Here is a 16,159-nt window from a genome sequence, read left to right as displayed (position 1 = left end):
ATGCCTAAAGACTCAAAGAAAGAAAGAAAGAATGAATGAATTTCATCAAAATAAAGGAAAGAGCAATAGAATAGCTAAAGGGAATTGAGAAGGAGGAAGGGTGGACAGAAAAGGGAAGAACAGTTGGATGAATCTGAGGAACTGCCATATGGAACTTGCACAAATACGCAACAGTGAGTCCCAGCACCAAGTATATCCACGAGGTGCCAAATTTTTTTTTCAAAAACTATAAATAAATTGCAGAAAGATCAGTAAAGTAGATGAGGGGAATGGGGGAGGGAGAGGGGGAGAGGGAAGTGCTGGGGCCTGAATTAGAGCAAATTAGATTCCATGCGTTTGTGATTATGTCAAAGTGTATCCTAATGCTATATATAAGTAAAAAGAATCAATAAAGATAAAACTATATTGATGTCCCTGTGATGTCAGCCTGACTGGGCTAAGCATGCACAGGGAGCTGCAAGCATTCTCTCTGGGAATATCTGTGTGGTGTTTCTGGCAAACTTGGCATTTGAGCAGTGGACTGAGTGAGGAAGATCTGCCTTGGGTGTGGGTGGGGGCCAGCCGGTCAGCTGAGGGCACAGAGAACAAACTGCTCTCTCTTGTGGAGCTGGGCACCCTTCTCCTGCCCTGGAATGTCAGAACTCCAGGTTCTCAGTCTCAAGGACTTGTCCCATCTCCTCCCCAGGCCTTGGGACTCTGGCCTTGGACTGAGGGTTACTCTCTGAAAGTCAATGGATCTGAGCCCTTTACACATGTACTGAGAGTTACACAATCAGTTTCCATGGATCTGAGCTTGTTGGACTTGGACTGAGTTCTGGGCCATCAGTTTCCAAGTTCATTAGGTCTTTGGACTCGGAGTCAACACTCCTACCAGCAGCCCAGGTCTTCAACTTGCAGAAGGCTACAGTGGGAATTTCCCATAATTATGCGAGAGCCAATGCCCCTGGTAAACCCTCTGCCTCACCCATAGGCAAGCTGCACCAAGTCAGCGGGTAGGTTGCAGGCAGGACACAGAAGGTGCCTGGAGTCCGCATGGAGACCTGTGATTTAGTGGAGAAACTTCACAAGAGATCAGAGACTGTTTCTGGAAGGTTCCATGCTGACAGACGAACCGAGAGCACCCCTCTTAGCTCTCCCTCGCAGAGCTAAGCACCAAGCAGTGTCTCCTCTCCCTGGTGGAGGAGGGGGCAGGTGTCCTTTCCAGAGTGGCCTCGGCTCCTTGCCCGTTCCCACTGGGAGAGGGATTTTGTATGATGGTGGCAGAAGCAATGGCATCACCAACAATGGCTGTTTAGTTTGTATGTGTGACCAGCGTCCCAAGGAGTGACTGTCCCAGTATCCATGCAATAAAGTCCCTTTCCACAGACAACACTGGCTTACCATAGCCTCAGTGTGCCCAAGAGAAAGCCAGCATCCTTCAAGGCAGCATGCACCTGGACTTCCCCACCCAGGCTTGCTCTCATTGTCCCCAAAACTGGGCTGGGTTTTGGAGAACAGCAAGGGGTAATTCAGGGACATGGTGTTTTGCTGTGTGCAAGTGTATATGCATAGATCTAGGCACACGCTCTGTTGTTTATGGCTCCCTGGAGAATCTTGACTAATATAGTTGCCAGATACCTTTTGTCTATGTGAGCTATATCTATCATTATTTACCATATTATTTACCAAGCAGGGCTGGGCGGCTGTAAACCCAGCTACTTGGGAGGCTGACACAGGAGGACTGCACATTCAAGGCCTGCCGAGACAACCGAGTGATGCCCCATCTGCAAAAAGAAGAGAAAAGAAGAAGACATTTAAACTAAGAAAATGTTAAGATACAAGTACACACAAGCGCATCTTCTCAGTCCCTCAAGTGATGTCATCACGTATCTTCTTGCTCCTGAAAACCCCAATGTAGGCCCATAAAACAGTGAAACTGAAAGAGCAAATGATTCTTAATCTCGTTATGAAAATAATTTGGACCCAGTAGACCTGATGAAAGGGTATCTTTGAGCATTCTAGACCACACCTTAGATTTAGAGGATCTTTATTGGGATTGTGGGAAATCTACCTCAAAGAAAAGGTGTTCCATCTGAACACCAAGAACCAACACCTGAATTTCCATAAGGAAGGTGACGGCCCAGCACCTCCTGTATGTGACTCATTTAATCCCTTTGAAAACTTTATGCAGTGAACACCATTATCTTTCCCATTTCTAGAAAAGGAAAACGGCACAGAAGGGTTCTATCACCTGCCAATCATGACACAGCCCAAAATTAGTAGGCCTCAGTTTATAATCCTAAGGATAGAGTTTCTAGCTCCTGAATGCTACCTCATATGCAGAATTTACCCTCCAGGCTTCTGAAGCTGGAAAGCGATCCCCAGCTCCTGAATTTACAGGTGTCTCATTCAGAAGAATCACCTCAGTGTGAGTCCTGGTTTTCTTAATTGTACAAGCGGTGCAATGATTACTTGCTGATCTTGATATAAGTTAAATAGAATGAAAATTAGAAACTGGACTGAGGTTACTCCATACTGGGGGACTGTTATCAAAGAAAACTGGAAACTTCAAGAACAATTACAGGTTGGACCAGAATTATGGATAAGGCATGTTTGCTGATAAAACATCAAATGAAGAGAAACCGTTTTTGAGAACTTGCTTATTTTAAATGCTTCTTTTTTATGCTATGCAAACAAGTGGACCTATTTTGAATAGTAAAACAAGGCAGGAAAAAAAAAAAAGATTGATGAGCAATAACTTAAAGAAAATAAACTGGTCACAGTGGCACACACCTCCAATCCCAGCGCCTCCGGAGGCAGGAGGAGCACAGGTTCAAAACCAGCCTCAGCAACTTAGTGAGGCTGTAAGCAATCTAGTGAGACTCTCAAATTTTTAAAAAGGGGACTGGGGATGTGGCTCAGTAGGTAAGTGCCCATGGGTTCAATCTCCAGGACCAAAAGACAAAAAATAAAGAAAATTGATTCTCAGGGTAGCAGATGTAGCTCAGTGGTAGAGCACTTACCTAGCATGAAGGGGCACTGGATTGAAACCCAACACCACAAAAAAGGGAAGAAATAAAGAAAATGGATATGAGATGGACATGAAAAAGAGATTCCAGTTACATTTTTCTCAGCAACCCTACAGGTCAAACAGCACAAACTCATTTAAACTGAAGAAGAAACAAAGAAAATTAACCTCAAGCAAATAACCAAGACAAAAATGAAATAAGAACAAGGAGCTAAACAAAGAGGAAAGAGCATTGTTGAACGTCTACGGAGCCTAAGGCATTCGCCATAACTTAAACTGAAACAGGTTGAATTCCAGAATTAAAACAAAGCTTACAACTATTTCAAAGGGAGGGATGAAATTGAATTGGATATTGCTTGAAAGAAACCCACTAAAAAGATGTGGAGATGGGATGCCATATCTGCTGTAGCTGTAGCCATTATCAGAAGATTGTAGGAAAATCTTCGAGAGAAAGCAGAGGTCTTTTGTCCCTGAAAGATCCACCTGGCTGCACACAGTGATGCAGACAAGGGTCCCTGTAAATTTGGTAAGACAATTATAAATGTTTTTGGTTCTTAAAAATCAGTAGAACTCAGTTGATTGATGGGAAATATGCATGCCATTAAGTTTAATGATGTGAGAAGCAGAGCCCAGAACTTTGTTTAGTTTCTCAGGCTTCTGAACATTGTGTTCAAGGCAAAGATGTGACCCCATCCGGCAGTGCCATTAAATGGAGCATCACTGCTTCCCTGGGGCGAAGGATGACCTCAGGCCTCCTCTGCCTCCCTGCCCTGCCCTGCCCTGCCCTGCTGAAGTGTTTGCACTCACCACCACCTCTCCAGGAGGAACCTGGCTAAATTCTGCAGATTCCTAGGCAAGGCTGGTGGTGCGAAGAAATTTACAAAAGTCTCCAATTCCTTTCAGAGGCAGCACTCTGAGTTAATGTTTCTACATGACAATCAAATGGAATAGGAGAGGCGATCTGAGTTCTGTGCTGATTTTCTTTTTTTAAGAAACTGTCCTTGACTCTCCCTACCACAAGATGACTAGAACTTGTGGATGAGTCCTGAATGTTGTTAGGAAGGATGAGGTCCTGAATGTAGTTAGAAAACTTCAGCTTGGCACAATGGAAATGGGGGACACCAACTAAGAGGGGATACTCGCAAGCTCTGGAAGAAGTCATGTGCATGGATTGAAGAGCACCATATTAGCTTCCTGTGACTGCCATAACAAAGCACCATGACCTCGGACGTGCTAAAATTCAGGAACCTACTGCCTCATGGTTCTTGATGCCAGAAGACCAGAGTCAAGGTGTCAGTAGGGCCATTCTCCACAGGATGCTCCAGGGTGGAATCCATCCTCACCTCTCCTAGAAACCAGTGGATACAGGCGTTTCTTGACTTGTGACTGCATCCCTTCAGTGTCTGCCTCCTTCTTCACCTGGGATTCTTCCTCTGTGTGTCTTCTCTTCCATCTCTCACAAAGACCCTCGTCACTGGATTTAAAGCCCACTACATAATCTAAAATAATCTCATCTTGAGGTTTTGTTACTCCTTTCCAAATATGATCTCATTGCTGAACATATGTTTGTGGGGACCCCGATTCCACCCACTATGAACAGACCCTGGAGTGACACTTCCTGGGTTCTAATCCCAACTAAACCACTTAGCAGTTGTATGGCTTGGCACTACCCTTAACTGTGTCAAACCCCTACTTTTCTCACTCTGGTCTGGAGATAATGAAAGGTCCCTGGCATACATCACACCATTCTCAGAGAGCATCGGTGTGTTTTCACTCAGCTGCACCTGAATTTATCCATGTGACTTGGGCTAATCTTGGTTCATGTCTCAGTTGTGTCCATCTCAGGTGGCTCTACCTTGGTGAAAAAATTGTCCTCAGAACATGTCAGCTACTCAGGCCTCTGCATTCTCCTCACTGCAGAACTGAGCAAATTCTCTCAAGGCACCTTCCACCAGGCACACCAGGAATGCTGTAACTAGGATTCCTGCTTCATTTTCTCTTTCTTAAAACTACCAGTGAGAAGCCTGGAGACGCCGTCGGCGACACCGCCACCGCTGGCCCTTTCCTGCTGTCTACAGCCCCTCATCCCCTTCCCCCGCTCGTGGCCCCAAGTCGGCCCTCCCGCCTAGCCCGGCTGGGCCCTGCGAGGCCCGCCATGCCGCCTTGCGCCTAGCCGGACTGTCTGGACTCGCCACTCAGTGCTGTTGTCTTCTTTCCCAGGACTGGTTCCGAGGGGGCCGCAGGCACGCAGACCCGCCGCCGCTGGAGCACTCCTGCCCGGCCCGGGAGCGGCCCCTTGTAGACGTTGGAGGAGCCTGTCGGGTGCCTTCCTGGCCCCCGACCGCTCACCGTTCCGGCTGGCCCGCTTCTTCCTGACGCAGACTGCCGTCCACTAGAGGCTGGACAGGACCCCCGAGGTGATTCATGGCAGGGGACATGGGAGGATTCTGTTCCTCCATCCATGACACCAGTGTCTCTGCTGGGTTCAGAGCACTGTATGAGGAGGGATTGCTTCTTGATGTCACTCTGGTTATTGAAGATCATCAGTTCCAGGCCCATACAGCACTCTTGGCCACCCAGAGTGATTACTTCAGAATTGTTTACTGCAGACATGAGGGAAGAGATCAGGACAAAATTCATTTGAAAGGTCTAACTGCTACTGGTTTCAGCCACGTCCTTCGATGTATGTACTATGGAACTATAGAACTGAGTATGAATACTGTTCGTGAAATTCTTCAGGCTGCCATGTATGTGCAACTTGTAGAAGTGGAGAAGTTCTGCTGCTCTTTTCTTTTAGCCAAAATCTGCTTGGAAAATTGTGCAGAAATAATAAGACTCTTAGATGATTTCAGTGTAAACATCAAGGGTGTCAGGGAGAAGCTGGACACCTTTCTGCTAGAAAACTTTGTGCCACTCATGTCCAGGCCTGACTTCTTGTCCTATCTGAGCTTTGAGAAGCTCATGTCTTACTTGGATAATGATCATCTGAGCAGGTTCCCAGAGATAGAGCTGTACGAGGCTCTATGGTAGAAGACACTGGAGACATACCGATACTGTCATTCAGAACATCAGGTTTTGTTTGATGACCCCATCCAGTGTTTTTGAGAAGGTTAAAACATCAGAATTTTATAGATATTCCCAACAGCTGCACTATGAAGTTGACCAAGCATTGAATTACTTTCAGAACGTTCACCAGCAGCCTTTGTTAGATATGAAATCAAGCCGCATTCATTCTGCCAAACCACAAACTACAGTATTCTGTGGAATGATTGGACATAGCATGGTTAGCAGCAAAATACTTCTCTTAAAGAAGCCAAGAGTCTGGTGGAACTGGAGGGCCCACAAGTACCTCTGTGGCCAGACTGCCTTGCTATCATCAATGACTTTGTTTTCCTGTTGGGGGGCGGGGAAGAACTGGGCCCAGACGGCGAATTCCATGCTTCTTCCAAAGCGTTCAGGTATGACCCAAGACAAAACTCTTGGTTGCGGATGGCAGACATGTCTGTACCACGTTCAGAACTTGCAGTTGGTGTTATTGGGAAGTTCATTTATGCTGTAGCAGGCAGAACCAGAGATGAGACTTTCTATTCAACAGAGAGATATGACATCACCAATGATAAGTGGGAATGTGTGGATCCTTATCCAGTTAATAAATATGGACATGAGTTTATCAACAAGTTGTTTATCACTGGAGGAATCACCTCATCTTCCACTTCTAAGCAAGTGTGTGTGTTTGACCCCAGTAAAGAAGGGACCATGAACAGCCGACCAGGAAAACTCTACCAACTGCTGGGAGAATAAGAGCAAGATGAATTACGCAACATGCGTTCATAAGATGATTTCTTACAATGGCAAACTTTACGTCTTCGGTGGCGTCTGTGTGATCTTGAGGGCCTCTTTTGAATCTCAGGGCTGCCCTTCCACAGAAGTGTACAACCCAGAGACTGATCAGTGGACCATCTTGGCATCCATGCCAATTGGTAGAGGTGGCCATGGTGTGACTGTGTTAGAAAAACAAATAATGGTTCTTGGGGGCCTTTGTTATAATGGTCATTACAGTGGTTCCATTCTCACTTTTGATCCGGATGAAAACAAATGGAAGGAAGACGAGTACCCAAGGATGCCCCGCAAGCTCGATGGTCTACAAGTATGCAACCTGCATTTTCCAGACTATGTACTGGATGAGTGAGAATCGGAGTGGTATATGACAAGCTCTGACCCTGCAGTGCAGCGTGCAAGCACTTTTAAAGAGAATTTAGGTAATACCAGACTCCTAAATAAAGGCCCCTTAAAACAGCACCTTTGGACACTTCATTCTGGGAAGCCTGCTCGAGTCATAGTAAAGGACACACACATTTGTGTGGGGAGGAATGGTAAAAATGGAGAGTTTTGTCTTAATTACATGAAACTAAGCTTTAAAATATTTTATAACAAATTATTTGAGCTGCATAATCTAAACACGTCAAATGTTCAGTGGGACTATTTATATATATGTATATGTGGGTGTAGGTCTTAACATTTCAGTTTATAATATAAATTGTTATTTCAGTTTATAAACTATCTCTCAGAAGAGACTAGCTCTTTTGAGAATACATAATGTAAACTTTTAGACTGAAGTAAAACAGCATAGATATAGTGTAAATTAGATATAATTGAGGGCTATATGGCAGTAAAACTGCTAGTGCCAGTTTTCTTGTTTGCCTACTATACATTTTTTATTTTTTGTACTCTGAACATTTTTAGAGACCATATATTTGTTCAATCGCATTTAGAGTCGGTTTGGGAATAAATATCTTCTAAAAAAGAGATTTATCTTAAAAATTAAAGTTCTGAGAAATTAGTTTATTGGGAGTTTATAAAATCAAATATTCAATAGGCATAGACTGGAATAGACAAATTCATGGAAGTCATATCCTCTCAGTATACCAGTATAACTTCAATATTACACAAGTAACATTGAGAGAATGTCATCAGCTTTGTTCCCCCTTCAAATTCTTGAATTTTCTTTTTACATCTTTGGGAACAACTGCATTAAAAATTTTATTAATCAGTATACCAGTAAGGATTAGGTGTTTGCTTTCTGAAGGTTATTTCTACCTAACTTGTATGTGCCCTACCTATACCTCTTGGGCATCCTTTGTCTATAGAAAAATATTTTGACCTTTCAGTACGTTTTGGGTCAGTATTCAAATAATCCTAGGGTCAATATAAAAATCTTAGAATAATTTAAGTTTTGCCTTTTATACCTGATTTGAAAGCCTTTACATTTTTGTCAGGTAATTTTTTTTCCCAAGCCGTGGATATAATCTATTCAAACATGTTTATGCTGTCCATTCTGTTTTTAAATTGAAAAAAATGTTAGAAGTGTTTATGAAGAAAAGTTTAAGTAAAATATTTTTAATCTTTAAAATATAAAAAAAAAAAAAACTGCCAGTATGCTTCCTTCCTACTGCATTGGACACAGTGAATATCTGAGGATAGACTGATTCTCCAGGTGGATCAGTAGCAACTGTACCCAGGGCTCATTGGGAATGAAGATTTTAGGATGCCATGAGTCTTACTGAGTAAGAAACTCCATGGAGGGATCCCAGCAATCTGTGTTTCCAGGAGTCTTCCAGGGACCCTGAGGCACACTAAAGATTAAGAACCACTGGGCTAGGCAGGGCAGAGCAGCCACCACAGATGCCTGATGCATTGGACTGAGGAGCAATCAGTGAGGCAATGGAGTAAGCAAGGGCTATAAACTTTCTCCTTAAAATTGCCTTCATATAACTGGAACAAGACAGGGATGCCCTCTTTCACCACTTCTATTCAACATTGTCCTTGAAATTCTAGCCAGAGCAACTAGACAGAAGAAAGAAATTAAAGGGATACAAATAAGTAAAGAAGAAGTCAAACTATCACTATTTGCTGATGATATGACTCTATATTTGGAAGATCAAAAAATTCCACTAAAAAATCTTCTAGAACTAATAAATGAATTCAGCAAAGTAGCAGGATATAAAAGCCAATACCCATAAATCAAACACATTCCTATACATCAGTAATAAATCCACTGAAAGAGAAATAAAGAACACTACCCCATTCACAATCACCTCAAACAAAGTAAAATACTTGGGAATCAATCCAACAAAAGAGATGAAAGACCTCTACAATGAAAACTACAGAGCACTAAAAAAAAAAAAAAAAAAAAAAAAAAATTTGAATAAGACCTTAGAAGATGGAAAGAACTCCCATGCCCTGGATAGACAGAATTAATATTTTGGTCATGCTACCAAAAGTGTTATACAAATTTAATGCAATTCCTATTAAAATCCCAATGACAGAACTAGAAAAAAAAATCATGAAATTCATTTGGAAAAATAAGAGACCCAGAATAGCCAAAGCAATCCTTAGCAAGAAAAGTGAAGCAGGAGGCATCACAATACCAGACCTTAAACTATACTACAGAGCAATAGTAAAAAACAAAAAAATGGCATGGTATTGGCACTAAATCAGATGCATAGACCAATGGTACAGAATAGAAGACACAGAGACAAACCCACATAAATACAATTACCTCATACTAGACAAAGGTGCCAAAAACAATTACTGGGAAAAAGATATCTTATTCAACAAATGGTGCTGGGAAAACTGGAACACCACATGTAACAAAATGAAATTAAACCTTTATGTCTCACCCTGCACAAAAATCAACTCAAAGTGGATCAGAGACTTAGGCACTAGAACAGAGATCCTACAACTACTAGAAGAAGAAGTAGACCCAAATCTTTACCATGTAGGCCTAGGAACTGACTTCCTTAACAAGACCCCTAAAGCACAAGAAGTTAAATCAAGAATCAATAAATGGACGGACTCAAACTTAAAAGCTTCTTCTCAACAAAAGAAATAATCAATAATGTGAAGAGACAGCCTACAGATTGAGAGAAAATCTTTACCACATGCACCTCAGATAAAGCATGAATCTCTAGGATATATAAAGAACTCAAAAAACTTAACACCAAAAAAAAAAAAAAACTCAATCAATAAATGGGCTAAGGAACTGAACAGACACTTCACAGAAGATATACAATCAATCAATCAATAAATATATGAAAAAATGTTCAACGTTTCTAGCAATTAGAGAAATGCAAGTCAAAACTACTCTAAGATTTCATCTCACTCCAATCAGAGTGGCAGTTATCAAGAATAAAGCAACAATAAATATTGGCAAGGATGTGAGGAAAAAGGTACACTCATACATTGCTGGTGGGAATACAAATTGGTGCAACCATTATGGAAAGCAGTATGGAGATTCCTAAGAAAACTTGGAATGGAACCACCATTTGACCCCATTATCCCATTCCTCCATTTATACCCAAAGGACTTAAAATCAGCATACTATAGTGACACAGTCACATCAATGTTTATAGCAGCTCAATTCACAATAGCTAAACTATGGAACCAACCTAGGTGCTCTTCAACAGATGAATAAAGAAAATGTGGTATATATGATGGAATATTACTCAGCTTTAAAGAATTAAATTCTGGCATTTGCTGGTAAATGGATGGAGTTAGAGAATATCATGTTAAGTGAAATAAGCCAACCCCCCCCCCAAAAAAAAACAAAGGTCAAATGTTTTCTCTGATATGTGGAAGCTAATTCACAAGTGGATGGGGATACAGAAGAATAGAGTTACTTTATATCAAGTAGAGGGGAGTGAAGAGACCAATAGGGGTATGGGGGAAGACATTATTACCTCATGTACATATATGACTGCATGGCTGATGTGATCCTGCAATATGTATAATCAGAAAAATGAGAGATTACACTCTATTTATGTATGATCCATCAAAATATATAAATGCATTATACTGTCATGTACAACTAATTAGAACAAATAAAATTAATTATTTTAAATTGCCTTAACAGTGTCCCAGAGATGCTGTCTCATATGTTTCTAAGAAACTTTAAGTTTCTATCCTGATTTCTTCAATGACACATTCATCATTTTATAGTACCTTGTTCAATTTCAGTGTTTATATAGTTTCTGTAGTTTTTCTTGCTCTTAATTTCTAATTTTATTCCATTATGATCTGATAAGATGCAAGGGATTATATCAACTTTTTTGTATTTACTAAGCTTAACTCTGTGTCCAAAAATATGTTCTGTTTTAGAGAAGATCCAATGAGCATCTGAGAAGAAAGTGAAATCAATTGTTGTTGGATAACATATTCTATAGATTTGTGCTACATCCATATGATTTACAGTATTTTTTAGATCTGAAGAGTCTTTAGTAAATTTATGTTGGGTGACCTATCTATTGGTAAGAGGGATGTACTGAAATCACTCAGTCTTATTGTATTTAGTGTCTATCTGAACCTTTACCTCAAGTAGTATATGTTTTATGTAATTAAGATGTGCCAGTGGTTGGGCATAAATATTTACTATCATTGTATCTTCTTGTTGGGTTGTTCCTTTTACCAGTATAAAGTCACTCTCTTTGTCTCTTCTGATTAATTTTAGTTTGACATCTGCTTTATTGGATATGAGAGTTCCAATCCTGCCTGCTTTTGGTCTCCATCCTTTCACTTTTAACCTGTAGCTATCTTTTCCCACGAGGTAAGTCACTTACAGACAAAATATACTTGGATCCTCTTTTTCAATCCACTGTGCCAGTCTAAGTCTTTCAGTGGGAGAACTAAGACCATTTACATTCAAAGAGATGTTTATTTCCTGCCCTTTCATCTTCTTCAGATGTTTAATCTGGCCATAATTATCATTTGTGTAACATCCCTCTAATGCAATTAATCCATTTGCAACTTCTAGAGTTGTTTTTTGTTTGTTTGTTTTGTATATAGGATTTTTCTAAGCATTTTCTATAATAATGGTTTGTGGTCACAAATTCTTTTGGTTTATGCTAATCCTTGAAGGTTTTCCTTTCTCTTTCAATTCTGAAGATAGCTTTGCTGGATATCATAATCTTTGCAGCTATTTTTTCAGGGTTTGGAACACATCATTCCAAATCCTCCTGGGTTTCTGTTCCGGATTACCTGACTCTCAGTTTCTTTTCTACCACTGTTTCCAAAGAAAGCTTGTCAGCTGTACCTCTTCTTCTATTCCCTCAATTATTCCCCACCCCAGACCTGCCCTGATTGCTACAGTGCTGGTTTCAGGTAGGCAAATTCTTTCCTATTTGTGTTCTAGTCAGCAGAATTTCTGAGGCTCCCTGGCCCTTGGACAATCCAACATGGTGAGCCAGTGTGTTCCTGCTGTCATGACCACTCTCCTCAGCTGTTCATTTCTTACATTCCAAACTGTGGAGGAGTAGAAATCTGCATCCTACCTCATCGCCAGCATCTTGGATCCCCTTCTCCCTTTGGAATGTTGCATGAATATGTGAAGCCATTGACCCTCAGAGTCTGACACTGGGAAATAAACATGTTAGATCAGTGATAAAATAATCACTGCTATGGATCGTCAATGTACAAGATACAGGAATTCTCTTGCCTCAGTCCCTAAAACCTGAAAGTACATAACTTCTTGTCTTTCATACTCAAAGGGGTTGCAGTTCATGGTTACACAGTTCCCCTCCAACTTATTATTCTTAGGGCACATCTGTTGATTTCAAGTTAAACCTTTATTTTGAAATATCTTCACACTTAGGAAAATCTTGCAAAAGCTACACAGAATTCAAAAGTTCAGGTCACACAAATTCAATTTTGTTGACATCTACAACATCTACTAGGACGTTTTCCTGTAATTCCAGCTACCCAGGAGGATTGCAAGCTCAATAATGACTTGGAAAGTTATCAAGACATTCCCTCAAAAAGATATTAAAAAGAGCTGGTGATGTAGCTCAGTGGTAGAGCATCTGGCATGCATGAGACCCAGGGATGAATCTCCAGGACCACAAAAAAAATTCAGTGTATATTTTCTTATAGTCTATAAGTTAAAGTAAAATCATATAAATCAGTGAAATGAATGGCAATAAAATATTACATCTAATTCATGATTAACACTCAAATTTACCAAGTTTTCTCAATCACCTAATTGTAGTGTGGTGTGTGGGGTGCGTGTGTGTGTGCGTGTGTGTGTTTGTGTATTTCCAGGATTCAATCCAGAATTCACATTGTCCTAGTTTATGTGATCCTTTTGTCTGGAAAATATCTGGTCAGCTGTAGGGAACATTGTTCAAGCTTATTTGACAGCAGTCACTGACACCATGGTTTAAATAAACCTAACAGTCGGGACGGACTTGCTGTGGATTGCAGGCCTTTGCAGTTACTGAGTCTGAGCTACGAGCTGAGGGGAAGCCTCGCATCCCAGCAAGCTACGGTGTGAGCTCTCAGTGCTGCCTCGCCTCATGCTGGGTGCTGGAGCTTGCCCTTCCCCCAGTCCTTTGTCTCAGACGTGTTGCCAGACAGAATCACTTAGGGATACTTGGTTTGTTTACATTAGTACCACGTATAGCTTACCTATAGGTTGATTCTGTTATGTTTTAACAAGGTCTTAACCTGATTGGATAATGTGCCTATATATGTCTTGTCATAAGTAAGATTAGATCTGTGCCTTCCGAGCCTGGTCTCCGATGTCTGTGTTTACTGGAAGACATCGTCATCACCCTCAGTAGGACCTCCATTTCAAATAACAACAGTCAGCTTTTCCTTTTCTTTTTCTGTTTTTTAACATAACAATTGGACAATTTAAAGCATTCGGGCCCACCGTTTTGTACAATCTCCCTATAGAGATTTTACATAACGTGTTTCACAAATGCATTCGGATCTCAGTTCATGTATAAATTATACACACATAGGGAGGGAGGAGAGCTAAAGTAGATTTATAACAGAAAAACTAGACTCATATTCTGTCTAAGGACCAAGTTCAATATCATCACTTCTAAGTCATATTGATAGTAAGTACCCATGGTATAATAGATGATATGGTGGATTTTACCTCTATGACCTTCCTCTTCTAAGCCCATGAATCTTATTTAAAAATATATATAACCCCTCCCAATACAGGGCATTCAACAAAACACCTCACCAGGCAGTCCTAAAAAATGTTGAGGTCATCAAAGAAAAAAAAAACTGTATGAGAAAACACCACAGTTAAAAAGAGCCAAAGGAGACACAAAGGCCCTTTGTGATGTGGTACCCTGGGTGGGATCCTGGAGCAAAAAGAGAACATTAGGGAAAAAACAAGGAAATCTCAATGAAGATTGGACTGTTTGCTCTCTGGCATTCTGATATTTAAAATAGTCATTAGGGCTGGGGAGATAGCTCAGTCAGTAGAGTGCTTGCCTTGCAAACACAAGGCCCTGGGTTCGATCCCCAGCACCCAAAATAAATAAATAAGTAAATAAATAAATAAATAAATAAATAAATAAATAAATAAATAAATAAATAAATAAAATAGTCATAAAATATGTTCACATTTCTATTGTTTTTCAATTTGTTTCCTGTCCAGGAATTGAAACTCAGATAACCACTAGAAATTCTCTGTATGCAGTCAAAAGGGGATAATAATACCAAACATTTGACCACCATTCACAATATCTATTTCCCAATATCATCCAGTTCACTGCAAAACATATAGGGAAAATTAATGATTCTCCTGTCTTGATTACAATATCTGATATCCCAACATCTTCCACAACCGTCAACAGGGGATTCAGCAGGAAAAGTAACAGCACACACAGAGTTCATCATCATGACAGAAACCATTCCTGTTTTGAAGGGATATGTTTCCCAGGTTGTGGTGCCCCCTGTGACTACATAAGAGAAGAATGTTATGATTCGGTTGTGAAGTGTCCCTCGAAATCGCACATGTGAGACAATGCAAGAAGGTTCAGATAAGAAATGATTGAATTAATCACCTGATGGGATTAATTGAGTGGTAACTGAGGGCAGGTGGGGTGTGACTGAGGAGGTGGGCATTAGGGGCATGGCTTTGGGCTATATATTTTGTATCTGGCAAGTGGAGTCTCTCTCTGCTTCCTGATCATCGTGTGAGCTGCTTCCCTCCACCACTCTCTTCTGCCATGATGTTTAGCCTCACCTCGAGCCCTGAGGAATGGAGCCTGCTGTCCCTGGACTGAGACCTCTGAAACCATGAGCCCCAAATTAAACATTTTCTCCCCTACAGTTGTTCTGATCAGGTCCTTTAATCATAGCAGAGAAAACACTGACTAAAACAAAGAACATGAGGGCTGGGGAGATAGCTCAGTCGGTAGAGTGCTTGCCTTTCAAGCACAAGGCCCTGAGTTCGATCCCCAGCACCACCAAAAAAAAAAAAAGAACATGATAAGTTTATGATAAAGGATGAAGATACAGTAACAGTGTCTTATCCTAATTCAGGTAAGGAAGGTAAGGAAAGAGGACAGGAACCATCCATGAGAAAAGCGAGGGCTGCATTCCTCACTCACTCAGCAGATGAACAGAATGTGCTCTACGTCTTGTGCCAGTGAGCCCTGCTCTGGGGCTGAAGGGGCAGTGCCCCATGCCACTTCCATTCAGGGAAAGGTTTGGCAGACAATCTCACAGTGACAGAAGGGTTCACAGGGATCATCTAAGGTATTAGAGGAAGCCGCAGGAATGAATCCTAAGGTAGATTCAGGCATTTGTGTGGTGGCATGGGAGAAGAGGGAGAAAGATGAACAGTGAAGACCTCATAGTGAAATAGCATCTCAGAAGAAATGAAAAGAATGAATGTGAGATCATTTGGTGCAGAGGAATATTTTCAGGTAGAATAGTCAGGAATTGGAAGAGAGCCTGGAAAATTCAAGGAATTGAAAGGACATGTTTAATTCCTCTTGGGGAGTGGGACTGGAGGTAGGAGCTTTGCAAACTGGGAAAGGATTGAGGCTCATGACATTGGAAGTGGCATGGAATACATTATAAGAATTTCAGCAAGAGACTGGGGATGTAGTTCAGTGGTAGAGCGCTTGCCTAGTGAGCATGGGACCCTGAGTTCAAACCTGAGGACCGCAAAAAAGAAAAGTCTCTGTCTTTGGGAGCTCCATGCTTTTAGTGAGCAGAGGTTTGGGTGCTTTCAATTTGACGATTCCTCCTCACGCTGGGTGAAGAGTCCCACATTTCAGCTGTGATGCGCCTCCCAAGCTTCCGCAGCCTGGAGACACTCCCTAGACAGCACCACAGTACCTGAGCCCC

At 41.3% G+C, this 16,159-nt stretch overlaps 1 protein-coding gene across 1 annotated transcript; it reads left to right on the top strand.

Moving 5' to 3' along the window:
- Positions 1–5,276: 5,276 nt before the first annotated feature.
- LOC306647567 (kelch-like protein 15) lies at positions 5,277–7,804 on the top strand. Its single transcript, XM_079117054.1, is given in 4 exon segments — positions 5,277–6,027; positions 6,029–6,332; positions 6,338–6,774; positions 6,776–7,804. Coding segments are annotated over 4 exon segments (1,758 nt in total). The 5' UTR covers positions 5,277–5,431; the 3' UTR covers positions 7,197–7,804.
- The last annotated feature ends 8,355 nt before the right edge of the window (positions 7,805–16,159 follow it).

The sequence above is a fragment of the Sciurus vulgaris genome (assembly GCF_902686455.1).
Source record: "Sciurus vulgaris genome assembly, chromosome: 17".
NCBI classification, from domain to species: domain Eukaryota; kingdom Metazoa; phylum Chordata; class Mammalia; order Rodentia; family Sciuridae; genus Sciurus; species Sciurus vulgaris.
This window is presented reverse-complemented; position numbering and strand designations above follow the sequence as displayed.